The sequence below is a fragment of the Catharus ustulatus genome, chromosome 13 (genome assembly GCF_009819885.2).
Source record: "Catharus ustulatus isolate bCatUst1 chromosome 13, bCatUst1.pri.v2, whole genome shotgun sequence".
NCBI classification, from domain to species: domain Eukaryota; kingdom Metazoa; phylum Chordata; class Aves; order Passeriformes; family Turdidae; genus Catharus; species Catharus ustulatus.
Genome location: NC_046233.1, coordinates 19735348 through 19762953, shown reverse-complemented (window position 1 = coordinate 19762953; position 27606 = coordinate 19735348). Strand labels below are relative to the sequence as shown.

At 54.6% G+C, this 27606-nt stretch overlaps 2 protein-coding genes across 6 annotated transcripts in view; one reads left to right on the top strand and one right to left on the bottom strand.

Annotated features, from left to right (window-relative positions):
- LOC117002496 overlaps positions 1 to 27369 on the top strand; it is a 126686-nt gene extending 99317 nt beyond the window's left edge. The window contains exons 18-22 of one of the 3 annotated variants that reach the window (XM_033071666.2): positions 16108 to 16179; positions 16268 to 16339; positions 16427 to 16525; positions 25206 to 25277; positions 25367 to 27369. In XM_033071666.2, coding sequence (XP_032927557.1) covers positions 16108 to 16179; positions 16268 to 16339; positions 16427 to 16525; positions 25206 to 25277; positions 25367 to 25446 — 395 coding nt within the window. In that variant the 3' untranslated portion in view covers positions 25447 to 27369. Of the gene's footprint in view, positions 1 to 13234; positions 16180 to 16267; positions 16340 to 16426; positions 18095 to 25205; positions 25278 to 25366 lie in introns of those variants that run through there. The other 2 variants (XM_033071667.1, XR_004419304.2) reach the window with 2 other exon arrangements.
- LOC117002499 lies at positions 25 to 20313 on the bottom strand. 3 transcript variants are annotated; one of them, XM_033071673.1, is made up of 12 exons: positions 18078 to 18123; positions 5322 to 5423; positions 4815 to 4868; positions 3950 to 4096; positions 3621 to 3713; positions 3048 to 3119; positions 2889 to 2948; positions 2701 to 2802; positions 2145 to 2246; positions 1594 to 1825; positions 1406 to 1507; positions 873 to 952 (listed from the first exon to the last, which is right to left on the bottom strand). In XM_033071673.1, the coding sequence occupies exons 1-11, from the start codon at positions 18085 to 18087 to the stop codon at positions 1450 to 1452; spliced, it is 1032 nt and encodes a 343-aa protein (XP_032927564.1). In that variant the 5' UTR covers positions 18088 to 18123; the 3' UTR covers positions 873 to 952; positions 1406 to 1449. The 3 variants fall into 3 exon arrangements, with proteins under 3 accessions (XP_032927567.1, XP_032927564.1, XP_032927566.1); XM_033071676.2 differs by lacking the exons at positions 1406 to 1507; positions 1594 to 1825; positions 2145 to 2246; positions 18078 to 18123 and adding exons at positions 25 to 179; positions 20181 to 20313 and having other exon boundaries at positions 866 to 952; XM_033071675.2 differs by lacking the exons at positions 4815 to 4868; positions 5322 to 5423; positions 18078 to 18123 and adding an exon at positions 20181 to 20313.
- Positions 27370 to 27606: the final 237 nt, after the last annotated feature.

Here is a 27606-nt window from a genome sequence, read left to right as displayed (position 1 = left end):
CTAGAAACCATCAACCTTGAGGTGATCTTAAGGGAAATGGCACATAAGTGAACCCTTGCCACGGTGACACTGCCTATTCTGTCAGGAAAGGGTCATTGAGAACTTGCCTCCAGTATCCTCCAAGAATTTCAAGCCATATTCCAGCAGGGCTTCCAGATAATCCATGTCGCGATCCCAATCTAGAAGGGAGCACAGATCAGAAGCATTTGCATGGTGTGCTGGGATCCCCTTCTGCCTTAGGGAGCTGGGCACTGCAGGGGGGGACGGGTAAGGCTGTGGGGCTTAGATGTGAATGGACATGGCCAAAGCTGCAGAGGGGCCTGGGGAGCTTTGAGCTGCCTCCCGGCAACTCTCCACCCACTTTACAGACCCTGTGCAACAGCTGTGGAGAGGAAACTGAGGCAGCCCAGGGTCCACTGAGTGTTCTCTCTCTTGCACAGAGGAATCACTCCCTAAAGCCCTGGGGAAAAACTGCAGCAGGCAGTGCCACAGCATGCCTCTGTCCTTCCTGTCTTCCCTCCCTCCTACACGACTTTCCTCTCTCTCTCCTTTCCTCTTTTGCCATGGACTGCTCCACCAGCCCAAGGGGACAGAGTCAGGCCTTGTCAGGACACACTGGAGCCCTGCTCTCCCCCTCTGCTCTTTTCCCCAACGTGGGCATCCCTGGCAGCCCCTCCCAGGTCTTGTGCAGTGTCTCCCACGGTGGGACCCCAGCAGGACTGCTCAGTACCCGAGTGGCCTGAGCCTGCTTGGGATAATTCCTCTGGACTCTGCCCGTCTTGTCTGGGCTGTGCCCGCACTGCCAAGCAGCAGAGAGGGCAGCTCAAGGCTCAGCAGGGCTCAGGCCCAGAGGCACAGCAATTACCTCCTGTGACTGTGCCTGGCATGGCCTCCCTTCCTGCAATGGAGACTCCGGGAAATGCCGCCTTCAGCACCGCCTCTCCATCCACATCTGGAGGAAGGAAAAGGGACAGCTGGATGAGATGGAACCATTCCCCACTGGGGAGGTGGCACTTTTCAAGAGGCAATGCTTGTGAAAGACATTGATAAGGATCAGGAAAATGCCCAGGCTCTTCAGACTGGACCAGGGCCCTCCCCTTTCCAAAGATCAGCCCTTTCTGATCAACCCCAAGTCCAGGAAGTTTCAGGGGATTTCAGGGTGTGCATTGCTTGTGGGGTAGTTTGGGCTCGTTGTTAGCTGATTCCAAATGTCTTCCTGCAGAGGTTGGGGAGAAGCTGCAGCCAGGCATGGCTGGGAAACAGCACTGCAGGGTGTGACAGCAGCAGCAGGGCAGTGAGGCTGCCAAGAATCTCTTCTTGCTGTGCTGGGCACGGTGTGTCCAGATGTGCAGGGAATGCCCCCAGTTGCTGAGTGTCAGCAGAAGGCTGAGGGAAATGCACTCACCTTGTTTTCCCTGCAGCATTTCCTTCAGCATTTGCTTCATGACTTCAAATGGCCTCAGGGATTTCTTGTCTGTCGTGTGTTTCGTCATTTCTGTTGGAGGACCTTAAAGAAAGTAGTTCCATTTTACAGGAGTGGATCCCACAAAAGCACTGTTTAGTCTATCAGTTCTGCATAGATACTCTTCTCACCACTGAGATGGCTGATGGGCTTGTGTGCAGAATCCAGCATGGAAGCTGGGGAAGTCCTTCTTGCAGAAACATCTGTAATTCAACAGACCCAGAATCTTCTGACACCTGGTTCTTTCCAGGTTGCTAAAAATTATTCCTTGGTGGGATGCTGAGAACATACCTGCAGGAGGTACTGAGGGCTTCAAAACTTTATACTGCCAGGCAAAGGGAGGAGCCTTCCGAGCAACCCCATCTAGAAGCGAATAACGATGAGAACAATTTCCAGTGTGCACCAGGGCTGGCTGTGGCCCTGGGCTCACAGCAGAGCTCCTGGTTGGGGCTGCTCCTGTGCCTTGAGCCTCTGGGCACTGAGGGCAGCTCTGGCAGCAGCTGCAGCGGGAGGCACCTTGGTGCACCAGTCCCATTTCCCAGGGGCTGGGAATGAGCTCCAAAGGCCTTGTGGATGAGGTACCTCCAGTTTTGGATGGGGCTGGGCTGTGCAAGGGATGGACCTGGGAGAAGAGCTGCTGCCACACAGCCCTGCCAAGGGCTGAGCCTGGCACAGCAATTACCTTCTGTGCCTGGCATGGCTTTCCCTCCAGCAGTAGAGGCTGGCACTGAGCCACTGTTTCCTCTGGGAATTGCCTCCCTCTGCACAGACTTTGGGTCCATCACTTGAGAAAGGACAAGGGACAGCAGGATCAGATGGAAACATTCTTCATTGGAGTGATGGGCATATTCAGCAGGCAATGCTTGGCAAAGTTACAGGCAACGATCAAGAAAATGCCCAGGGTCTTCAGGCTGGCCAGAACACTCCCTCCTACAAAATGCCACCCCTCCTGATCTCCCTGAGACTGGAAAATTGCCAGGATCTCAGGGTACTCAAGGCTCGTGAGGCAGCCTAGGCTCCCTGTCAGCTGATGCCCAAGGCCTTCCTGCCAGGCCAGGATGAAAAGAAGCTGCAGCCAGGCAAGGTTGGGAAACAGCCCTGCAGGGCATGACAGCAGGAGCGGGGCAGCGAGGCTGCCATGGATCCCTTCCCGCTGTGCCAGGCACGGTGTGTCCAGATGTGCAGAGAAGGGCCCCACCTTCTGAGTCTCAGGAGAGGGCTGAGGGAAATGCACTCACCTTGTTTTCCCTGCAGCACTTCCTTCAGCATTTGCTCTGTGGCTTCGGGTGGTTCCAGGGTTTTCTTGTTTACTGTGTCTCGGATCTTTCCTGTTGGTAGACCTTAAAGAAAGCAGTTCCATTTTCCAGGAGTGGATCTGCCAAAAGCCATGCTCAGCCTGTGGGCTCAGCAGGAACACACTACTCACCCTTGCGATGGGAACTGGGCTTGCGTGTACGACTCAGAAAGGGAGCTGGAAAAGAGATCCCTGCAGACACACCATTAATTCAACAGTCACAGAAGCTTCTGTCTCCTGGTTCCTGCCAGGTTGTCAAAGACTTTTTCAGGTGAGACAGTGGGAACATACCTGCAGGAGGCTCCAAGGGCTTCAGACCTTTATGCAGCCAAGCTAATGGAGAAGCCTTCCTAGGAGCCTGACCTAGATGGGAGCACAGATCAGAACCATTTGCATGGTGTGCTGGGAGCCCCTTCTGCATTAGGGAGCTGGGCACTGCAAGGGGTCAGGTAATGTTGTGGGAGCCAGATGTGAATGGACATGACCAAAGCTGCAGAGGGGCCTGGGGAACGCTGGGCTGGCTCTGGTCCCTCTCCACGCTCTTTGCAAGCCCCGTGCAATATTTCTGGAGGGGCAGTTGGACAAGCCTAGGGCCCATTGGGACTCTCCCCCTTCCATCCTGCAAGAGTCTGGCACAGATCCAGTCTTTGGCATGCCAGCCCCCCCAAGTTTTTGGGACACGTCACCCACACAGGGACCCCAGCAGGACTGCTCAGTACCCAAGTGACCACAGCCTGCTCGGGATCTGGGCTGTGCTGGTCTTATCTGGGCTGTTCTCGTCCTGCCAAGCAGCAGAGGTGCCAGCTCAAGGTCCAGAGCAGAGCTCAGGCCCAGAGGCACAGCAATTACCTCCTGTTACTGTACCTGTCATGGCCTCCCTTCCTACAGCAGAGGCTGGCACAGAACCACTGCTTCCTCTGGGAAATGCTTCCTTCTGCACAACCTCTGGTTTCATTTCTGGAGAAGGGAAAAGAGACACCTGGATGAGATGGAACTCTTCCCACTGACATCTTCAGGAGACAGTGGTGGTGAAAGTCATGAACAGGAAATGAGTTGCAGGAGCAGTGAGGGGATTGCACAGGGCGAGGGCACACACGTGCACGGCTCTGTCCTGGCACCTGCAGCAATGCCCTCCTGGCTGAGCTTTGGGCTCTGAGCTGGCAGCTCCCCAAGAAGAAAAGGCCTTGACCTACCCTCACCATTTTCCTCATGCTCAGTCCTGGATGTGGGTTGGAACACAAGATCACCTTCCCCAGCGGGTTCAGCTGCAAAGACATCCTCCAAGAATTTCAAACCATATTCCAGCAGGGCTTCCAGATTATCCATGTCGCGACCCCAATCTAGAAGGGAGCACAGAACAGAAGCATTTCCATGGTGTTCTGGGATCCCCTTCTGCCTTAGGGAGCTGGGCACTGCAGGGGGGTCAGGTAAGGCTGTGGGGCTTAGATGTGAATGGACATGGCCAAAGCTGCAGAAGGGCCTGGGGAGCTTTGAGCTGCCTCCCAGCCACTCTCCACCCACTTTACAGACCCTGTGCAACAGCTGTGGAGAGGAAACTGAGGCAGCCCAGGGTCCACTGAGTGTTCTCTCTCTTGCACAGAGGAATCACTCCCTAAAGCCCTGGGGAAAAACTGCAGCAGGCAGTGCCACAGGCATGCCTCTGTCCTTCCTGTCTTCCCTCCCTCCTACACGACTTTCCTCTCTCTCTCCTTTCCTCTTTTGCCATGGACTGCTCCACCAGCCTAAGGGGACAGGGTCAGGCCCTGTCAGGACACACTGGAGCCCTGCTCTCCCCCTCTGCTCTTTCCCCAACGTGGGCATCCCTGGCAGCCCCTCCCAGGTCTTGTGCAGTGTCTCCCACGGTGGGACCCCAGCAGGACTGCTCAGAACCCGAGTGGCCTGAGCCTGCTTGGGATAATTCCTCTGGACTCTGCCCGTCTTGTCTGGGCTGTGCCCGCACTGCCAAGCAGCAGAGAGGGCAGCTCAAGGCTCAGCAGGACTCAGGCCCAGAGGCACAGCAATTACCTCCTGTGACTGTGCCTGGCATGGCCTCCCTACCTGCAATGGAGACTCCGGGAAATGCCGCCTTCAGCACCGCCTCTCCATCCACATCTGGAGGAAGGAAAAGGGACAGCTGGATGAGATGGAACCATTCCCCACTGGGGAGGTGGCACTTTTCAAGAGGCAATGCTTGTGAAAGACATTGATAAGGATCAGGAAAATGCCCAAGCTCTTCAGACTGGACCAGAGCCCTCCCCTTTCCAAAGATCAGCCCTTTCTGATCAACCCCAAGTCCAGGAAGTTTCAGGGGATTTCAGGGTGTGAATTGCTTGTGGGGTAGCTTGGGCTCCTTGTAAGCTGATGCCAAATGCCTTCCTGCACTGGCTGAGGAGAAGCTGCAGCCCGTCCTGGGTGAAAAAGAGCACTGCAGGGTGTGACAGCAGCAGAAGGGCAGTGAGGCTGCCATGGATCCCTTCTTGCTGTGCCGGGCATGGTGTGTCCAGATGTGCAGAGAAAGCCCCTGGCTGCTGAGTGTGAAGTGAAGGCTGAGGGAAATGCACCCACCTTGTTTTCCCTGCATCATTTCCTTCAGCATTTGCTGCACGGTTTCAGATGGTTCCAGGCATTTCTTATCTGTTTCGTCTCGCATCCTTCTTGTCAGAGGAACTTAAAAGAAAGAAATTGCATTTCAGGTGAATGGATCCCCCAAAAGCCATGCTCAGCCTGTGGGCTCAGCAGGAACACATTACTCACCCAGGCGATGGGAACTGGGCTTGTGTGTACCAATCAGCAAAGGATCTAGAACAGTGTTCCCTGCAGACACACCTGTAACTCAACAGTCACAAAAGGTTCTGTCACCTATTTCCTGCCAGGGTGTCAAAGATTATCCTTCGGTGGTACAGTGAGAACATACCTGCAAGAGGTTGCAGGGGCTTCAGACCTTTATGCAGCCAAGCTAAAGGAGAAGTCTTCCTACGAGCCACACCTATATAGGAGCACAGACCAGAACCAATTCCATGGTGTGCTGGGATCCTCTTCTGCATTAGGGAGTTGGGCACTATAAAGGGGTTGTGTATGGCTATGGGGGCCAGATGTGAAGGGACATGCCCAACTCTGGGTGTTCTCTCCCTCCTGCAGAGAAAAGCCTCCCTAAAGCCCTATGCAAAATGATCCCCAATGCTTCCTGTGGAGAGGGATGCGCTGTCCCAGGAAAGGGGAGCCAGGCCGCTGACTCACCTGCTCCCTGTGCTCGCCATGGAGCTGCCTGGGCAGCCCTGGCAGGCAGGGCCACTGCCAGGAGGAGCAGGAGGAAGAGGCGCAGAGCAAGGGCCATGGTGCCTTGTCCTCTGCCAGTCCTGCAGCTCTTGCTGCTACCGCTGTCCTGACACAGCTGTCCCAATGTCAGCACCACTGCCACTGCCACCGCTGCAGCCGCAACGGTTGGGGTCAGGGACTGACTGGTCGGTGGCTGTGCTGCTGTGCAACCATGGGGTTCTGGCACCTCTGTGACCTCAGAGCCTGCTGTGACCTCAGCGTGCTGTCAACCCAGAACCTGCTGTGACCTCACGACACCAGCTGTACCTCCTGAGTATACCCTCATCTGTAAAAATGGGCTGCCCTGATTGGAAATCTTTTGCTTCATCAATGGGTCATTGCTTAGCAAAACCTTTGTTTTGCCTGCTGACATTGCTGGTCAGGCTGTGTCCCTGGAAATGCTCTTGATGGCTTCCTGTAGCAATGGGGCACAAAGAGACACATACCCGTTTCTGCATCCAACGAAGCTCGCTTTATTAGAGAAATCACTCCCCTTTTATACCTTTAATCTCAACCAGACAAAACAAAAACTTAACAGGAGATGGGCACCCATTGGCTGGCTCAGCTGCAGTCTATCTACGCGTCTTTTCCCCCAGAATGCTTCCCATTCATATGCTGTCCTTGCGTTCCTCCTCATAACTGCCTCTCACCCCCAGCAAACTTCCAACCCTCCAGCCTGCCCCTGAGCCTTCCCCACAGGGCCTTCTGGTGAGCATAGCCCTTAAGAACTTTAACAATTATAATCCCATATGGCACAGCTTCCCTCTTTTGCTGGGCATGCCTCTGGAGGAGGTCAAGGCCTAGATCATGCCACTGAAGGAGATGTGCCCTCAGCCCAGGGACGCTCAGCATGGGCTCCCCAAGCCCCTTCGGGCCCCCGTCGCTGCTCACAGCAGCCCCTGCCTGGCTCCTGCCTGCCTGCACTGTTGGCATCCATGGCCGCTCCTGGACATGGAGCTCAGCCAGTGCTGGTGCCATGTGGGCTTTGCTGGTGGTACCACCTGGACACTGGGCTGATATTTCCATCTCTTTATTGGCACAGAAGAATGGGCCATTGCCTACCCTGTGGGGTGGTGGGGAGAGATCAACTTCAAGGTTGTTTAGAGGGCAGGGCCAGTGGGCTTAGGGGCAGAGGAAGGGTGGTGTTGGTCTCTGATGGGGCTGGAAGGTGCTGGGCTGGTGCTGGGGTCTCTAGAAGAGCATGGGAATGGGCTGGGACAGTGCAGAGGGAGATCAAAAAAGGGAGTGAAGGTAGCTTGGGGATATCCATGGGGAGAAGAGATGACAGTGGGATCTAGAGGATAATAGGAGGGGTCCTCGTAGATGGCTGATTTGGGGTCCTCTTCTCAGAGCTCTTGCGAGGGCTGCCCAGGCTCTTATTACTGGGGGAGAAGCTGCTCAAGCTCTCAGAGTGAGGTGTAGCCAACATCTTTCTTCTGCTGTCCAGAGGTGCGACTGTGGAGAGAGGAGTGTCTGAGGCTCCAGCTGCCGGTGGCACACAGGGACCCTCCTGCACAGCAGGGCCCAGAGCTGACAAGGCTCCCCTGCACGGCTGGAGCTGCTGGCACACCTTGTCCTAGCTGGACAGCTGCCCCTCAAGGCCCCAGGGAGCAGGGGATGGCTCTGGGCAGGGTCCCTGGCCAGGAGCGGGTCCCAGAGCGCGTCTGCCTTTCAAGGGCAATGTGGTCCCTGCTCTTTCTCCTCCCCACCTTGCTTTGCCTCTGTGTGCTGCACCAGGGGCTGCTCTTGGGCACGCAGCTTCAGTGGGAGCCAGCACTGGCTGCAGCTCCATTGGGTTCCCCAGGACAAGGCCCAGCAATTAAGAGGTCAATTAAAGCACTGGGCAGCAGCAGAACCCTCAGCTGAGTTATGTGGACAAACCCTGACCATCCACAACTCCACAGAAGTCTCACTGGGAATGTTTCCTGTCTACAAGCTGCCATCAAATGAAGCTGTTTGAGGGGAAGAACAACAAAACACTCACCAATTTCTCTTCCAGCAATACCAGACTCGAGGACAGCAAAACAAGAAGACAAGCTCCCCACCAGCCACAATGGCCATGAACTGAAGCAAACAGCGTGTTCCCTGACAGACACCGCTTCCAATGCCCTTCTGGGAATCGGGAACACGTGTTGAGGCTGCATCTGTGGGAGCAATGGGGAGTGTTAGCCCATGCTGTGCTCCACTGCTGAGCTGGCAGCTCGTTGGATACAGCCAGGACGTTCTCTGTTTCTCCCAGACCTTGGCACCCTTTGGCACAGGCTGTACCACCCAACAATGCCCAGAAGGCAGGGAACAGAGCCCAGGGGTAGCGCAGCTGATTGGGCAGTCACTCCTTCCAGGGACCTGAGCCCAAACCCATCCCTGAGCAGCCACTGCCAGCCCCAACTCTCCCTGCCCTGTGACAGCTCCCCCAGCCCGAGGGGACAGCGTCAGGCCCTTTCAGGACCCTGTGCAGCCCCTGCCCAGTCGAGAGCCAGGGTTGGCTGTGGCCCTGGCCTCACAGCAGAGCTCCTGGTTGGGGCTGCTCCTGTGCCTTGGGCCTCTGGGCACTGAGGGCAGCTCTGGTAGCAGCTGCAGCAGGAGGGACCTTGGTGCACCAGTCCCATTTCCCAGGGACTGGGAATGAGCTCCAGAGGCCTTGAGGCTGAGGTGCCTCCAGCTTTGACTGCTGCCGGGCCGTGCAAGGGCAGGACCTGGGGGAAGAGCTGCTGACACACAGCCCTGCCAAGGGCTGAGCCTGGCACAGCAATTACCTCCTGTGCCTGTGCCTGTGTCTGGCATGGCTTTCCCTCCAGCAGTAGAGGCTGGCACCGAGCCACTTGGAAGTGCCTCCTCCTGCACCGGCTTTGGGTCCATCACTTGAGAAAGGACAAGGGACAGCAGGATCAGATGGAAACATTCTCCATTGGAGTGGGGGGCATATTCAGCAGGCAATGCTTGGCAAATTTACACGTAAAGATCAGAAAAATGCCCAGGGTTTCAGGATGCTGCGGAAGATGATCTGGCCTACCAACCCACATTCAGGGAAGAGCCACTGGGAGATGGTGACTGTAGGTCAAGACCTTTACCCCTGGAGGAGCTGCCAGCTCAGAGCCCAAACCTCAGCCAGGGGGCATGGCTGCAGGTGCCAGGATAGAGCCGTGCATGTTTGTGCCCTCGCTCTGTGCAATCCTTTCACTGCTCCTGCAGCTGAGCCCTGGCAGCTGTTTGAGAATGAGGGCCCTGGTTCTGCCACAAAAGCCCAGACATTTTTTGAACCTTATCCATGACTTTGCCGAGCATTGCATCCTGAAGATGCCACCTCTACAATGGGGAATGTTTTTGTCAGGAAAATTAATCCACAAACACTAGAGGTTTATGTCCGAAAAGGGGACAGTGGAGTGCCTTTTGCTTTATTTGAATAAAGGGAGACCCCATGGGTCATTCCCCTGGGATCTCCCAGATTTTTGAGGGTGCTGTCTTCTCTTAATCCTATTTTCCCGGCTGCATTTCCCTCTCTTTTCCCCATTGGCTGAGGTACTTGAGAGGCACAGACTTCCTGGAATGCTTGATACCCAAGATTCCCCTCTAATGTATAACCATCCCTTTTAATTTTTAATTCTTACACAACTCATAGTTATCCCCCCCACATTGTTTCTTTCATCTTCCAACACCCAGTTTCATTTCTGCAGTTTGTTTGTAAAGGTAAATATCTTTTTCCATTCACCAATCAGTGCAATCAATCCCATTATTTCTTCTGTCTCTCAGTGCTAGCCTTATCTACCAGCAGACCCACAGTTTGTTTGTAAAGACAAATCCAGCATTCCTCTCAATTCCATCTGATCCTTTCCTTTTCCTTTCTCAAGTGATGGTCCAAAAGTCTGTGCAAATGGAGTCACTTCGTGGAGGAAGCAGTGGCACAGTGCAAGCCCCTACTGCAGGAGGGAAAGCGATGCCAGGCACAGGCACAAGCACAGGCACAGAAGGTGATTGCTGTGCCAGGTTCAGCCCTTGGCAGGGCTGTGTGTCAGCAGCTCTTCCCCCAGGTCCTGCCCTTGCACGGCCCGGCAGCAGCCAAAGCTGGAGGCGCCTCAGCTTCAAGGCCTCTGGAGCTCATTCCCAACCCCTGGGAAATGGGACTGGTGCACCAAGGTGCCTCCCGCTGCAGCTGCTGCCAGAACTGCCCTCAGTGCCCAGAGGCCCAAGGCACAGGAGCAGCCCCAACCAGGAGCTCTCTGTGAGCCCAGGGCCACAGCCAGCCCTGGCTCCCGACTGGGCAGGGGCTGCACAGGGTCCTGACAGAGCCTGACTCTGTTCCCTTGGGCTGGGGGAGCTGTCACAGGGCAGGGAGAGTTGGGGCTGGCAGTGGCTGCTCAGGGATGGGTTGAGCCCAGGTCCCTGGAAGGAGTGACTGCCCAATCAGCTGCGCTGTCCCCAGGCTCTGTTCCCTGCCTTCTGGGCATTGTTGGGTGGAACAGCCTGTGCCAAAGGGTACCAAGGTCCCTGCAGGCCCCAGCTCTGGGAGAAACAGAGAATGTCCTGGCTGTATCCAGCGAGCTGCCAGCTCAGCAGTGGAGCACAGCATGGGCTCACGCTCCCCATTGCTCCCACAGATGCAGCTGGCACCTCAACACGTGTTCCCGATTCCCAGAAGGGCATTGGAAGCGGGGTCTGTCAGGGAACACGCTGTTTGCTTCAGTTCATGGCCATTGTGGCTGGTGGGGAGCTTGTCTTCTTGTTGTGCTGGAATCTGGTATTGCTAGAAGAGAAATCGGTGTTTTGTTGCTCTCCCCCTCAAACAGCTTCATTTGATGGCTGCTTGTAGACAGGAAACATTCCCAGTGAGGCTGCTGTGGAGTTGTGGATGGTCAGGGTTTGTCCACATAACTCAGCTGAGGGTTCTGCTGCTGCCCAGTGCTTTAATTGACCTCTTAATTGCTGGGCCTTGTCCTGGGGAACCCAATGGAGCTGCAGCCAGTGCTGGCTCCCACTGAAGCTGCGTGCCCAAGAGCAGCCCCAGGAGCAGCATACAGAGGCAAAGCAAGGTGGGGAGGAGAAAGAGCAGGGACCACATTGCCCTTGAAAGGCAGACGCGCTCTGGGGCCCGCACCAGGCCAGGGACCCTGTCCAGAGCCATCTCCTGCTCCCTGGGGCCTTGAGGGGCAGCTGTCCAGCTGGGCCAAGGTGTGCCAGCAGCTCCAGCCGTGCAGGGGAGCCTTGTCAGTTCTGGGCCCTGCTGTGCAGGAGGGTCCCTGTGTGCCACCGGCAGCTGGGGCCTCAGCCACTCCTCTCTCCACAGGAACACCCTTGCAGCTTCAGGACACTGGTCAAAGCCACCCGTTGGAGACACTTTTACCAGTCATCAACCATCCCCAAGCCAGTGTCCTTCATCCCTGCCACAGCTGCCTTACCAATTTGTTGCCCTGGACATTCCACCACCACCCAGAACAGGACCCTCTGTCCCTAGAGGTGCCGGTTCTGCTGTCTGGCCAGGACTGAAGGTGGCCCGTCCTGCCTGGGACAGGTTTGAGTCCAGCAACACCTTTGGGCTTCAGCTCTGGTGTCTGGCTGGTACCACCAGCACAGGAAGAGCTCCTTGTCTGGGAACAGCCAGGGCTGAGCAGGCAGCAGTTGAACATGGGGCACCATGTTTTCTTTCATTTTTCTTTTCTAGAAATTGGATAATTTTAGAAATATTTAGTTGTTGGGTTTTTTTATTTGTTTTTGGTTTTGATTTTTCTTGTAGAAAGAACCCCCTAAAAATTATTGCCCTTTTCCACAATCATTGTGTATTTTTCAAAGTAGTTTTTGAATTCTAGATAATATTTACACTTCTAGAATAAAAAATAAAATTGCATGTAATTGGTAGTCTTTAGTCTGGGAAGAACTAAGACACCTAGCCTACTGCAGAGGCTTTTTTCCCACTGGAGAGTTGGACCTGGTCGCAACCAAATTACGTAAAACCTTTTCCCAGCTATATTCTCGGATTTCTGACAAGCTCATCTCTCAGCCTTCAGAGGTAAACTTTGAAGGCAAAGAGTGGGAATCTCTTGAAGTCACTGTCTTTGCTTCTGAAAGAACTCCCTCAGTTCTACAGGAGGGGTTTCTCTCAGCTTCCTGCTGCCCCCAGACTCACGTCCCAGCCTGCTGGGCTTTGTTGGGTGGCACAGCTTATGCCAAGGGGTGCCAAGGTGCCTCAGGGCCCAGCTCTGGGGGAAACAGAGAACGTCCTGACTGTATCCAGTGAGCTGCCAGCTCAGCAGGGGAGCACAGCACGGGCTCATGCTCCCCATTGCTCCCACAGATGCAGCCGGCACCTCAACATGTGTTCCCAATTCCCAGAAGGACATTGGAAAGGGTTTCTGTCAGGAAACACGCTGCTGGCTAGAGTTAATGGCAGGCCTGGCTATTCAATGGCACGCAGGTGATGGGGACCCATGTAAGGCTGGCAGATGATTGGGGACCATCATGGGGCACACAGCGGGCTGTGGTGTTTTCCAGTAAGACATGTGGGCTTTGGTTTCTTTGTCCGTGGTGCATGTGGCTGGGGTTCCTCATGAGGTTCTTAGGGGACTTGGGGTCCCTTCTATGACGTACAGGTGACTGGAGACCATTTACAGCCACGGCCGTTCCTGGGGCACAGGAGGCACCGGGGTTACAACTGAGGCGGTGGCTTCTCACACTGGGGACCTCGAGGCAGTGCCCAGTTGCCCGAAGCAGATATGGAATGCAGCACACCATGAAAACTTCTCTGATCTGTGCTCCAGTCGAGACTGGGATCCAGATATGGATTGACTGGAAGGCCTGGGAGGTCCCAGTGGGAAGATCATGGTGCATGCTGGAGGCAACTTCTAAATGTCCCTTTCCTGACAGAATAATCCCTGATTATTAATCCTGCCCATGAGAGGTGGGCAGAAGCAAAGCAATGTGGGGAGGAGAAAGAGCAGGGACCACATTGCCCTTGAAAGGCAGACGCGCTCTGGGGCCCGCTCCTGGCCAGGGACCCTGCCCAGAGCCATCCCCTGCTCGCCGGGGCCTTGAGGGGCAGTTGTCCAGCTGGGACAAGGTGTGCCAGCAGCTCCAGCCGTGCAGACGAGCCTTGTCAGCTCTGGGCCCTGCTGTGCAGGAGGGTCCCTGTGTGCCACCGGCAGCTGGGGCCTCAGCCACTCCTCTCTCCACAGGTGCTCCTGTGCAGATTCAGAAGAGCAGCCCAAGAGCTCAGGAAGAGAGTACTTGACTCGTTCCAGTTTTTCATGTCTCCCCCCATATGCTCTGGCATGGCTGCACCCCTGTCTTGAGCACGTCCCAGCACTCACACCTCTAAAATGAGAACCTCTGCCCCCGAGCCCCCTGGCCCTTCTCCCCAGCCTGGACTGAAGCTGGGCAACCCCTCTCCCCAGGGCAGGGCTTGGCCCTTGTTCTATGTTTAGATAAAGAAATTGAGTTGTCACAGCTATCTGCGGGTGGTACCACCAGCAAAGCCCACACGACAGCAGCAGCGCTGGCTGAGCTCCATGTCCAGGAGCAGCCATGGATGCCCACGGTGCAGGCAGGCAGGAGCCAGGCAGGGGCTGCTGTGAGCAGCGGCGGGGGCCCAAAGGGGCTGGGGGAACCCATGCTGAGCATCCCTGGGGCTGAGGGCACATCTCCTTCAGTGGCATCATCTGGGCCTGGACCTCCTCCAGGGGCATACCCAGGAAAAGACAGAAGCAATCACTAAGTGCTTACCTTGAGGAAAATGGAATGAGGCTGGGCTGTGCACCACAAGGAAGTCCTTCATAGACTGAGAGATGAGCTCAGAGACTGACAAGAGACTGGGTCTGTGGCACCCTGGGGGGACACAGGGAATATGGCTCAGCTGTCTTGCTGCTCCCTGAGTGTCATGTTTGGGTTCCTCCAAAGGCGTGCAGGGGGTTTGGGTCACCCTTAAGTTGTGCAGGGATGTTAGGGGTTGGTTTGTTTTGGTTTTTTTCCCTTTTCTCTCTGTGGAATTTTCCCCATTGTCATGTTAAGAGACTTGTTGGCTACACCCTAGCACGGATGGGTAGTGACAGGGGCATGGGAGAGATTCCCTGTCCTTTTGTTTTATTGGTTTTTTTTGAAAGTTTCTCTCTCAGGGTGGAGGGGGTGGGGAAGAGGGCAAACGCAGCCCGACCAGGGGGGCAGATAAAGGAGGTGGGGGTAGCTGGGCGCTCTCTCCCTCTCTCGCTGCTGGAGCCAGAGGAAGACAGGCCGTGCTGCTATCCAGCACCCCTGCCATCCCAACAACGGGAGCCACGTTCTCTGCTGTCTGACACCACACTGCTGCCTTCCCGCTTCAGCCTGCTACCTCCGGGCACCCAGCTGAGCACCACGACCGACACCGTGAGCGGGGGAGCCCCTCCTCCATCGCTCTCATACCTGGGCCGCCGCTGCTATCACTCTAGTCCTGCACAGCTGCACCTGCGCCCACCACCGGTAACTGAGCACAGGTGTCTGCGGCTGAAAAGGACTGGAACTGAGTTCTACTGCTCTGTTTTGTTGTCAATTTTCATAGCTGTTGTTGGTTTTGTTTGTCTTGTTAGATATATTAGCAAAGAACTAAAGTTATTACTATCCCCATATTTTTGCCTGAGAGCCTCTGATTCCAAAATTATAATAACCTGGAGGGAGAGGAGTTTGCACTCTCCACGTCAGGTATTTGCCCAGAAAGGCAGGAGCCCCCTTCTTAGCTTTCAAACCAGGACAAAGGAATTTGGGATAACTCCAAAGGTGTGCAGGGGCCGAGGGAAAACTATTAAGTTAAGCATGTGTCTGGGCTCCCTTGTGAGGCACACAGGGGGACTTTGGAGTGGCTGAAGACACCCATAAGATGTGCAGTGGGTTTGCGTCTCCCCTGAAGCATGCACCTATCCTGATGGCCAGTGTTGCATTGTTTTTTATAAATTATAGCATCAAGTCCTTCACTTTATAAAGATGGGCCAAAGGCCAGCACAGTGCACAGCACAGACTCAGTGTCGGCATGGGGCTGGTGCTGCCTGCAATCGTGGAGATCACCAATGTGAGTTGAATGTTGGACTTCACATTGCTCTTGCAGGTAGAAGCATGAAATCTATCACTTGGCCAATGTCATATAACTCAGATCATGTGAAAAAACCAGATTGGATGCAGCTGCCTGGAGGGACCTACTCTCCTCACTGGAAGGGCAGCTCTTGAGATCCATGCACACAAAATCCTGACCCAGCTTTGAGGTCACAGCAGGCTCTGGGGTGACAGCACGCTGAGGTCACAGCAGGCTCTGAGGTCACAGAGGTGCCAGAGCCCCATGGTTGCACAGCAGCACAACCACCGACCAGTCAGTCCCTGACCACATCTGTTGTGGCAGCAGCGGTGGCAGTGGCAGTGGTGCTGACATTGGGACAGCTGTGTCAGGACAGCAGCAGCAGCAAGAGCTGCAGGACTGGCAGAGGGCAAGGCACCATGGCCCTTGCTCTGCGCCTCTTCCTCCTGCTCCTCCTGGCAGTGGCCCTGCCTGCCAGGGCTGCCCAGGCAGCTCCATGGCGAGCACAGGGAGCAGGTGAGTCAGCAGCCTGGCTCCCCTTTCCAGGGACAGCGCTCTCCTCTCCATAGGAAGCGTTGGGGATGGTTTCCCATAGGGCTTTAGAGATATTTTGCTCTGTTTGAGGGAGAGAGCCCACAGGAGCCCTGGGCTGCTTGAGTCACTCATCCAGGGATATTGCACAGGGCATGGAAAGAATGTTCAGAGTGACCAGAGCCAGCCCAGAGCTCCCCAGGCCCCTGTTGTGCTTTGGCCATGCCAACTCACATCTGGGTCCCATAGCCTTATATCACCCATACACATGAAGCGGAACTATTTTGCTCTAAGGTCTTCCAGGAGCCCAGACCCAAGACATAGAAGAGAAGAAATCGATGGAGGAAGCCAAACTTCTAGGCCAGATTATAAGTGATATGGAGAGAGGCCGTGGTGGGTGCATTTCCCTGCCTTGCAGTTCCCTAAGGCAGAAGGAGATCCCAGCACACCAGGGAAATGGTTCTGATCTGTGCTCCCTTCTAGGTGAGGTTCCTTGGAAGGCTTCTCAAGGAAGTTGGTTGGAAGATGGTTTGGACCTCTTGGGAGCTTCTGCAGGTAAGTTCTCAACTTCCCTTCATAGCATAATCTTTGACATCCTGGCAGGAACTGGGTCACAGAAGCTTCTGTGGCTGTTGAGTTACAGGTGTGTCTGCAGGGGGCACTTTCCCAGCTCCAGGGCTGGATGCTGTGTACAAACCCAGCTCCTATCACAGTGGTGAGTAGTGTGTCCCTGCTGACCCCACAAGCTCAGTCCAGCTTTTGTGGGATCCATCAACATGAAGCGGATCTACTTTGCTCTAAGGTCCTCCAACAGGCAACGCCCAGTACAGGCGAGACAAGAAATCCCTGGAGGCAGCCAAACTTCTGGACCAGATGCTGAGTGATCTGGAGAGACGACGTGGTGAGTGCATTTCCCTCAGCCTTCACCTCACACTCACCAGCCGGGGACTTGCTTTTCACATCTGGACACACCGTGACTGGCACAGCAGGAGGGGATCCATGGCACCCTCGCTATCCCACTGCTGCTGTCACACCCTGCAGTGCTGTTTCCCAGCCAGGTCTGGCTGCAGCTTCTCCTCAGCCTCTGCTGAGGAAGGCATTTGGCATCAGCTGACAGGGAGCCCAAACTGCCCCACAGGACATGCACACCCTGAGATCCCCTGAATTTTCCCGGTTTGGGGTGGATCAGAAAGGGAAACTATTTTGAGAAGGGAGGGCCCTGGCAAATCTCAAAAATTTAAATGATTTCCTTATCCTTATCCATGAATTTGTCAAGTAATGCTTCCTGAATATGGTACCTTCCCCAACGGGGAACGGTTCCATCTGATCCAGTTGTTCCTGTCTCCAGTGATGGAAGGAAAGACTGTGCTGAACGCTCAGTTTCCCAGAGAAAGCAGTGGTTCTGTGCCAGCCTCTGCTGCACGACGGAAGGTGATGCCAGGCACATTCACAGGAGGTAATGGCTGTGCCTCTGGGCCTGAGCCCTGCTGAGCCTTGAGCTGCCATCTCTGCTGCTTGGCAGTGTGGGCACAGCCCTGACAAGACGGGGAGAGTCCAGAGGAATTATCCCGAGTAGGCTCAGGCCACTCAGGTAGGGAGCAGTCCTGCTGTGGTCCCTCCGTGGGAGACACTGCCCAAAACCTCCGAGGGGCTGCAAGGGGTGCCCATGGTGGGGAAAGAGCAGAGGGGGAGAGCAGGGCTGCAGTGTGTCCTGACAGGGCCTGAGTCTGTTCCCTTGGGCTGGGGGAGCTGTCCCCGCAGAATGAGGGAGGGAGGTTGGGAGGGATTGTTGTGGCACAGCCTGCTGCAGTTTTCCCCAGGGATTTAGGGAGGGTTTCCTCTCTGGGACTGACAGAAGCCCTAGGGGCCCTGATTTCTGCCCCTCCAGGTATTTTGCACAGGGCATGGAAAGAGTGTGGAGAGTGACCCTGAGCCAGTCCAGAGCTCCTCAGGCCCCTCTGCAGCTTTGGCCATGTCCATTCACATCTGGATTCCACAGCCTTACCCAACCCCCCTGCAGTGCCCAGCTCCCTAAGGCAGATGGGGATCCCAGCACACCATGGAAATGGTTCTCCTCTGTGCTCCTTTCTAGGTGAGCCTGCTAGGAAGGCTTCACCAGCAGCTTGGCGTCATGAAGATTGGCAGTCTCTGGAGCCTCCTGCAGGTGTGTTCTCATATTCCCACCAAGGAATCATCTTTGACAACCTGTCAGGAACCAGGTGACAGAAGCTTCTGTGGCTGTTGAGTTACAGGTGTGTCTGCAGGGAGCACTTTTCAAGGTCCTTTGTGGGTTGCTGCAAACAAGCCCGTCTCCAATCACAGGGGTGAGTAGTGTCCCTGCTGACCCCACAAGCTGAGCACTGCTTTTGTGGGATCCATTCATCTGAAATGGAAATACTTTATCTTAAGATCTTCTGACAGGGAGGAACAAGCCTAAAGGAGACAATAAATACCTGAAGGCATCCAAACACCTGGATAAAATCCTGAGTGATCTGGAGAGACACCGTGGTGAGTGCATTTCCCTCAGCCCTCTCCTGAGACTCAGCAGCTGGGGGCTTGCTCTGCACATCTGGACATGCTGTGGCTGGCACAGTGCGAAGGGATCCATGGCAGCCTCACTGTACTACTGCTGCTGCAACAACCTGCAGGGCTGTTTCCCAGCCTGGCCTGGATGCAGCTTCTCCCCAGCCTCTGCAGGAAGGCCTGGGGCATCAGCTGACAGGGAGCCCAAACTGCCCCATGGGCCATGCACAACCTGAGATCCATGCAATTTTCAGGTCTTGTGGTGGATCAGGAGGGGTGGCTCTTTTGAGCTCTGTGGCAGCCCTAAGAGCCTTGGCCTTTCTCCTGATTTTTGTCCATGTCCTTGACAAGTATTACTTACTGAAGATTATCCTCTCCAATGGGGAATGGTTCCATCTAATCCAGCTGTGCCTCTTCCTTTCTCCAGAGATGGACAAAAAGGCTTTGCTGAAGGCAGCACTTCCTGGAGGAAGTAATGGCTTTGTGCCACCCCCTGGTACACGAAGGAAGGAGATGCCAGACAGCGCAACAGAAGGTGACTGCTGTGCCAGGCTCAGCCAGCCTGAGCAGTCCTGGTGGGGTCCCTCCGTAGGAGATACCTCCCGAAACCTGGGAGGGGCTGCAAGGGGTGGCCACGGTAGGGAAATGGCAGAGGGGGAGAGCAGGGCTCCAGTGTGTCCTGATAGGGCCTGACTCTGTGTCCTGAGGCTGGGGGAGCTGTCACAGGGCAAGGAGAGTTGGGGCTGGCAGTGGCCGCTCAGGGATAGGTTTGGGCTCAGGTCCCTGGAAGGAGTGACTGCCCAATCATCTGCACTGCCCCCGGGCTCTCTTCCCGGCCTTCTGGGATTTGTTGGGTGGCACAGCCTGAGCCAAAGGGTGCCAAGGTACCTGCAGGCCCCAGCTCTGGGAGAAACAGAGAATGTCCTAGCTGTATCCAGCGAGCTGCCAGCTCAGCAGTGGAGCACAGCACAGGCTCATGCTCCCCATTGTTCCCACAGATGTTATCACTGGAAGAGGAATATATGCTCAGGATCCAGTGCACCTTCCAAGAATTGTCTGCCCCCAGGCTGTGCGCAGGTCCTGCATGGTAGGCACAGTAGTGACAGTGTTCACTGTGCCACTTGTCCTGGTCTGCTGCTATTTTGGGTTTCGAAAGCTCAATGCGATGAGACGTAAGTTGCTGATTTTTCTCCGCATTTTTCTAAAAAGTCTGCTCATAGCCTTGGTAGCTTGGCTCATGGTCATTCTGCTGTGGATTTGTGGCAAGTCCATGCTTGTCCAAATAACTCTGCTGAGAGTTCTTCTGCTGCCCAATGCTTTAATTGGCCTCTTAATGGCTGGGTCTTGTCCTGGGGAGCCCGCTGGAGCTGCAGTCAGTGCTGGCTCCCACTGAGGCTGCGTGCCCAAGAGAGCCCCAGGAGCAGCAGGCAAAGGCAGACTGAGTTCACAAAAATATTTGGCAATGCATTTCAGGATAGGAATGTGGTTATTTAGTAGCTCATGTAAAATTTCATGGCAGCTCTGCGCTCAAAGGGACAGCTGAGGCTGCACTGCACGTGACTGGGGTGCAGGGCTCCATTATCAAAGGGCTTTGAGACGTTTAAATTACTATATTTTTACTACATGGGTTTGTTTATAAAATGTAATCACTTTTTTAAACTTAGTTGAAAAAATACTTCTTTTCCAGCGCTTTTTGTAATTACTTGACATAGTAAATTATGGCATAATTATCCCATGGCTGAATTAGAAGATATTAAGTACTATAAAATGAAACAATTTTTACACTCTTTTCTCTTTCACAGACTGATCAAACTTACGTTGGTTTGATGACAGAAGAGTTTTGCTTTGATTTTAATTCAAACAAGGAGCAGAGCTGGAACCTGTTGAAAAGAGTCTCTTCACTTCATAGCTAAAGCAAACTGCCAGGATTCTCTTTTTCCTGCTCTGGGCAGGAATATAAAAATAGATCAGCAGCAAATACTCCTGTAACGTAACTGATATAAGTTAGGGATTTTGTCTGTTTGCTCACTAACCCCTGAGTTCTTCAGAGCTGCAGCTCCCTGTTCTCTTTGCAGACAGAGGCTGGTTATGGATGACAGTCATGTGTCTGGCCTGGTGCACACCAGGTCCACCCATGAGCTGAGGGATCATCCTTGCACACTCCATCCTGGAAGAACCCAGTTCACTGATGAATCTGACACAATTTTATGGCATGGTAGCTAAAAAAAGGCAAAATAGAGGTTAGAAGTGGTTCCATTCCAAACACTTTACATTTTGCTGTGCGTAATTGAGATAGGGACTACAAGCTTCCTATTCATGCATAATTTGCTGTTTGAGAGTACACAGTCCTCAATGTCACAGGGCCTTGTAAAGCTGTGTCTGAGATGACTTTAAAAACAAAAACAAGCTGTACGTGCAACACCTGTCTTCAAAACTTTACAATACAAATCACAAGCTGATTCCTACTGTTAACTGGAAAAAAACCCCAACCAAATAACAAAACCAAAACTGTGACCCAACAAAACAGGCAAACAAAACAGCCACCAAGGAAAAATCAAAACCAAAACAAAACCCCTACAAATCGAGAAAAATATAATAATCAGGTGAAGGAGGCAGGGACCAAAGAGCAACAAATGGGCAGAGGAACTACAGAAAGGACAGATAATTACAAAGGACAGGTAATCAGTGGCTATGGTACCAAACTAACCAGGGGATCTGAGATAAAATTCACACCCTTCTGAAAACAAAATAAACAGAAAATCGATGATGGGACTGTGGACACTACTAAAGGCTTGTGGAGAAACCTAATCTGTTTTTTTCCCAGGTTGTTGACTTTTCTCAGCTCCAGCCTGGATCTTACCCAGGCTGGGGATCTTTCTCAGAGACAAAACAAGGGAAGGACGAAAGAACTACACAGATAGACATCTGGTCTTGACCACCAAGCTCCTTTCTCATGATCATCCTTATACAAAGACATGGCTTTCTTTGATAAATCGCTCTTTCTTGCTGTGCATCCAGCACTTCAAGAAAGTAATGCCTGCCTCTTAATACTATAGTGCAGTTAAAGAGGTTTATTCCCAATTTTTGGTGGCAAGATGAACAAACTGAAGGCAGTTACTGTAAAATGCCTGCACAAGCACCACCGCAAATCACAGCCAAAAGAAGGATAAAGCCAAGGTGTCCCACGACCATGGTGCAAGCAGCCAGAGATCCTCCTTCAACCCTGGCTGCATTGCATCCCCACTGAGCACCAAGAAGAAAAGGGCTCTACTGAAAGCAAGCAAACTTAACCCTCTGCCAGGACACAAGTTTAGAGGCCAAAAGATTAAAAATCCCCACATCATCAGCCATGCTTTCTGTGAGAAGGGTTGGAATTCTCTGCCTCTCAACACTTCCCCAGCAGCTGGGATCTAAGCTATGCCCCAAAAAAGAACAGAGCCAGCCTCCCTTCAGTGTGAGAAACCACAGCCTCAGACATACCCCTGGGTGTCTCCTGTTCCCCAGGGAACGGCTGTGGCTGTAAACGTGTGTTTGGCCACCACCAGAGCCTCATCAGAACCCAGGGCTGCAGCCATTCCCTGCCGAGGGCCTTATCTGTCTGGCTCAGCCTGGCCTGGCCTCAAGGAATGGGCTCCACCCGCCCCTGTGCCCACAGGCACGGCCTAAGCGTTTGCAAGAGGCTTTCTCCCAGCTTTGTAAAACCTCCATCAAGGGTGTCCCTTTACTCTGCTGAGAAGAGTAAAATCCCCTCAGGTCTAACCCTGCTGCACCTCACAAGGGATCTGTGCACACCTTAGAAGAGATGCCCAAATAGCCCTGTGTGCCCCATGAGGTCCAGGCCCAGATGATGCCACTGAAGGAGATGTGCCCTCAGCCCCAGGGATGCTCAGCACGGGCTCCTCCAGCCTCTTCAGGCCCCCGCGGCTGGTCACAGCAGCCCCTGCCTGGCTCCTGCCTGCCTGCACCGTGGGCATCCATGGCTGCTCCTGGACATGGAGCTCAGCCAGTGCTGCTGCTACCATGTGGGCTTTGCGGGTGGTACCACCCGCAGACAGCTGTGACAACTCAATTTCTTTATCTAAACATAGAACAAGGGCCAAGCCCTGCCCTGGGGAGAGGGGTTGCCCAGCTTCAGTCCAGGCTGGGGAGAAGGGCCAGGGGGCTCGGGGGCAGAGGTTCTCATTTTAGAGGTGTGAGTGCTGGGACGTGCTCAAGACAGGGGTGCAGCCATGCCAGAGCATATGGGGGGAGACATGAAAAACTGGAACGAGTCAAGTACTCTCTTCCTGAGCTCTTGGGCTGCTCTTCTGAATCTGCACAGGAGCACCTGTGGAGAGAGGAGTGGCTGAGGCCCCAGCTGCCGGTGGCACACAGGGATCCTCCTGCACAGCAGGGGCCAGAGCTGACAAGGCTCCCCTGCACGGCTGGAGCTGCTGGCACACCTTGGCCCAGCTGGACAGCTGCCCCTCAAGGCCCCAGGCGAGCAGGGGATGGCTCTGGACAGGGTCCCTGGCCAGGAGCGGGCCCCAGAGCGCGTCTGCCTTTCAAGGGCAATGTGGTCCCTGCTCTTTCTCCTCCCCACCTTGCTTTGCCTCTGTGTGCTGCTCCTGGGGCTGCTCTTGGGCACGCAGCCTCAGTGGGAGCCAGCACTGGCTGCAGCTCCATTGGGTTCCCCAGGACAAGGCCCAGCAATTAAGAGGTCAATTAAAGCACTGGACAGCAGCAGAACCCTCAGCTGAGTTATGTGGACAAGCCCTGACCATCCACAACTTCACAGCAGCCTCACTGGGAATGTTTCCTGTCTATAAGCAGCCATCAAATGAAGCTGTCTGAGGGGCAGAGAAATAAAATACTCATGGTTTTCTCTTCCAGCTATACCAGATTCCAACAGAGCACAACATGAAGACAAGGTCTAAATAAAGCAGGGCTGACATGAACTCTAGCCAGCAGTGTGTTCCCTCACAGAAACCCTTTCCAATGCCCCTGAGATCCTCAAGACCAATCCTATATACAGAAACCTCCAGGTACTGGAAATAAATGAAAGAAACTGTAGTGTGCAATTCACAGAGGTAACCTGGAATTTATTGGTGGATTTGTTGCAAAATTTCTGAGTGCAAATGGCAAAAGCATAGGGGCTTATCAGATCATGTGTGGGCATTCACACAGCAGTCTGGGGGATATTTCTGTGACCAACTGCAAAGAAGAAAAGCAACACACAATTACTCGGACAATCTCTTTCCTGGCTGTAGACTCTTTGACAGTCTGCCCCCTTGAGCAAAGCACTTTTCAAGGTCCTTTGCTGGTTGCTGTACACAAGCCCAGCTCCCATAGCAGGGGTGAGTAGTGTGTCCCTGTTGACTCCACAGGCTGAGCACTGCTTTTGAGGGATCCATTTTGTGGGCTGGGGAAGAAGCTGTCACAGGGCAGGGAGGGTTGGGCTTGGCAGCTAAACTCGGGGATGGGTTGGGCCCAGGTCCTTGGAAGGAGTGACTGCCCAAGCAGCTGCACTGTCCTGGGCTCTCCTCCCTGCCTTCTGGGCTTTGTTGGGCCCCAGCTCTGGGGGAAACAGAGAATATCCTGGCCATATCCAGCAAACTGCCAGCTCAGCAGTGGAGCACAGCACAGGCTCATGCTCCCCATTGCTCCCACAGATGCAGTTGGCACCTCAACACGGGCTCCCAGTTTCCAGAAGGGCATTGGAAAGGTTTCTGTCGGGGAACACACTGTTTGATTGTGATAAGGGCAAGTTTGGCCATCTATTTCTGCCTGGAAAACAGTTGAACTGAATGTCTGCTCAGAGCCTCCAAAATCACCTCTTCTGTCACAACAGGGAGATGGAGTTGTCACCCCAGTGTCTGGGTGGTACCACCAGCAAAGCCCACACGGCAGCAGGACTGCCTGAGCTCCATGTCCAGGTGCAGCCATGGATGCCTATGGTGCAGGCAGGTAGGAGCCAGGCAGGGGCTGCTGTGACCAGCGGCGGGGGCCCAAAGGGGCTGGAGGAACCCATGCTGAGCATCCCTGAGGGTGAGGGCACATCTCCTTCAGTGGCATCATCTGGGCCTGGACCTCCTCCAGGGGCATGCCCAGCAAAAGAGGGGAGCAATCAAGAGCATCTCCAGGGACACGGCCTGACCAGCAATGTCAGCAGGCAAAACAAAGTTTTTGCTACACAATGGCCCATTGATGGAAAAAAAATATCCAATCAGGGCATCCCATTGATTCAGATGGAGTTATACTCTGGGGTTACAGCTTAGGCAACGAGATCACAGCAGGCTCTGAGGCCACAGAGGTGCCAGAGCCCGGTGGTTGCACAGCAGCACAGCCACCGACCAGTCAGTCCCTGACCACATCTGTTGCGGCAGCAGCGGTGGCAGTGGCAGTGGTGCTGACATTGGGACGGTTATATCAGGACAGCAGTAACAGCAAGAGCTGCAGGACTGGCAGAGGGCAAGGCACCATGGCCCTTGCTCTACGCCTCTTCCTCCTGCTCCTCCTGGCAGTGGCCCTGCCTGCCAGGGCTGCCCAGGCAGCTCCATGGCGAGCACAGGGAGCAGGTGAGTCAGCGGCGGCCTGGCTCCCCTTTCCTGGGACAGCGCTCTCCTCTCCATAGGAAGCGTTGGGGATGGTTTCCCATAGGGCTTTAGAGATATTTTGCTCTGTTTGAGGGAGAGAACCCACAGGAGCCCTGGGCTGCTTGAGCCACCCATCCAGGGATATTGCAAAGGGCATGGAAAGAGTGTTCAGAGTGACCAGAGCCAGCCCAGAGCTCTCCAGGCCCCTGTTGTGCTTTGGCCATGCCAACTCACATCTGGGTCCCATAGCCTTATATCACCCATACACATGAAGCGGAACTATTTTGCTCTAAGGTCTTCCAGGAGCCCAGAGTCAAGAAATAGAAGAGAAGAAATCGATGGAGGAAGCCAAACTTCTAGGCCAGATTATAACTGATATGGAGAGAGGCTGTGGTGGGTGCATTTCCCTGCCTTGCAGTTCCCTAAGGCAGAAGGAGATCCCAGCACACCAGGGAAATGGTTCTGATCTGTGCTCCCTTCTAGGTGAGGTTCCTTGGAAGGCTTCTCGAGGAGCTTGGTTGGAAGATGGTTTGGACCTCTTGGGAGCTTCTGCAGGTTAAGTTCTCAATTTCCCCTCATAGCATAATCATTGACAACCTGGCAGGAACTGGGTCACAGAAGCTTCTGTGGCTGTTGAGTTACAGGTGTGTCTGCAGGGGGCACTTTCCCAGCTCCAGGGCTGGATGCTGTGTACAAACCCAGCTCCTATCACAGTGGTGAGTAGTGTGTCCCTGCTGACCCCACAAGCTCAGTCCAGCTTTTGTGGGATCCATCCACATGAAGCAGATCTACTTTGCACTAAGGTCATCCAACAGGCAACGCCCACTACAGGGGAGACAAGAAATCCCTGGAGGCAGCCGAACATCTGGACCAGATGCTGAGTGATCTGGAGAGACGCCGTGGTGAGTGCATTTCCCTTATCCCTCTCCTGACACTCAGCAGCCGGGGGCTTCCTCTGCACATCTGGAGACACCGTGCCCGACACAGTAGGAAGGGATCCATGGCAGCCTTGCTGTCCCACTGCTGCTGTCACACCCTGCAGTGCTGTTTCCCAGCCAGGTCTGGCTGCAGCTTCTCCTCAGCCTCTGTAGGAAGGCATTTGGCATCAGCTGACAGGGCGCCCAAACTGCCCCATGGGCCATGCACACCCTGACATCCCCTGAAATCTTGGGGTAGATCAGAAATGGCAGCTCTTGTGAGGAGGGAGGGCCCTGGCCAATCCCAAAAGTTTATATCATTTCCTGATCCTTGTCCGTGAATTTGACCAGTATTGGCTTCTGAAGATGGCACCTCCCCAATCGGGACACTTCTGTCTGATTCAGCTGTCCCTTTTTCTTTCTCAAGTGATGAACCCTAAGTCTGTACAAAGGGTGGCTGTTCCAGGAATAAGCAATGGCTCATTGGCATCTCAGTCAGGCATTGCCACAGGAGGTAATTGCTCCAATGTTTCCTGAGAGGGCCTGTCTCTCTCTTCTTGGCCTGGGGGAGCTGTCACGGGACAGGGAGGGTCGGGGTTGGCAGTGACTGCTGAGGGATGGATTGGGCTCAGGTCCCTGGAAGGAGTGACTGTCCAAGCAGCTGCGCTGCCCCCGGGCTCTCTTCCCAGCCTTCTGGGCATTGTTGGGTGGCACAGCCTGTGCCAAAGGGTGCCAAGGTCCCTGCAGGCCCCAGCTCTGGGGGAAACAGAGAACATCCTGGCTGAATCCAGTGAGCTGCCAGCTCAGCAGTGGAGCACAGCACAGGCTCATGCTCCCCATTGCTCCCACAGAAGCGCTTGGCAAGTCAGATACAGATGCCGAGAATCCACCAAGCACTCCAGGAGTTTTCTGCCCCCAGGATGTGCGCAGGTCCTGCATGATAGGCACAGTAGTGACAGTGTTCACTGTGCCAGTTTCCATGGTCCTGTGCTATGTGGGGTTCCGGTGGTGGAAGGAAAGCAAACAGTAAGTTGTTGTTGTTGTTGTTGTTATTTCCACCCTCCAGCATCTTTAAAGGCTGCTGATAGTCAAGACACCTTCCCAGTGAGGCTGCTGTGGAGTTGTGAATGGTCAGGGCTTGTCCATAAACCTCTGCTGAGGGTTCTGCTGCTGCCCAGTGCTTTAATTGACCTCTTAATTGCTGGGCCTTGTCCTGGGGAACCCAATGGAGCTGCAGCCAGTGCTGGCTCCCACTGAGGCTGTGTGCCCAAGAGCAGCCCCAGGAGCAGCACACAGAGGCAAAGCAAGGTGGGGAGGAGAAAGAGCAGGGACCACATTGCCCTTGAAAGGCAGACGCGCTCTGGGGCCCGCTCCTGGCCAGGGACCCTGCCCACAGCCATCCCCTGCTCGCCGGGGCCTTGAGGGGCAGCTGTCCAGCTGGGCCAAGGTGTGCCAGCAGCTCCAGCCGTGCAGGGGAGCCTTGTCAGCTCTGGGCCCTGCTGTGCAGGAAGGTCCCTGTGTGCCACCGGCAGCTGGGGCCTCAGCCACTCCATTCTCCACAGTCGCCCTGCTGCAGCTCCAGCATCCCGGCCAAGAAGGCGCGACTCTCCCTCGCCCCCACAGAGCCCAAGACCTGTCCGGTTTGACAGCTCTCAGACATGGCCTCAGCAGCAGCAGTCCACCAGGAAAGCAGAGCACCAGGCCTCTGTGCCTCCCCCACGGCCCCCCAGCCCGGCCGTGATGCGGAAGCCCCCCGAGATCCCCCCACCTCCTCCCCTGCCCAGCCAGCCCCCCTGGTCCAGATCGGACTGAAACTGGGCCAGCCACTCAGGACATTGGCCACCAACAGCTTGGGGCATCTGCTCTTATCGACAAATAACATGTGCTACCTATGGATAACATCCAGAGGCAGTTTTCATACTGTTGTACTTTCAACAGGAAGGGCTGAAGATTCTTCCCATGCCCTG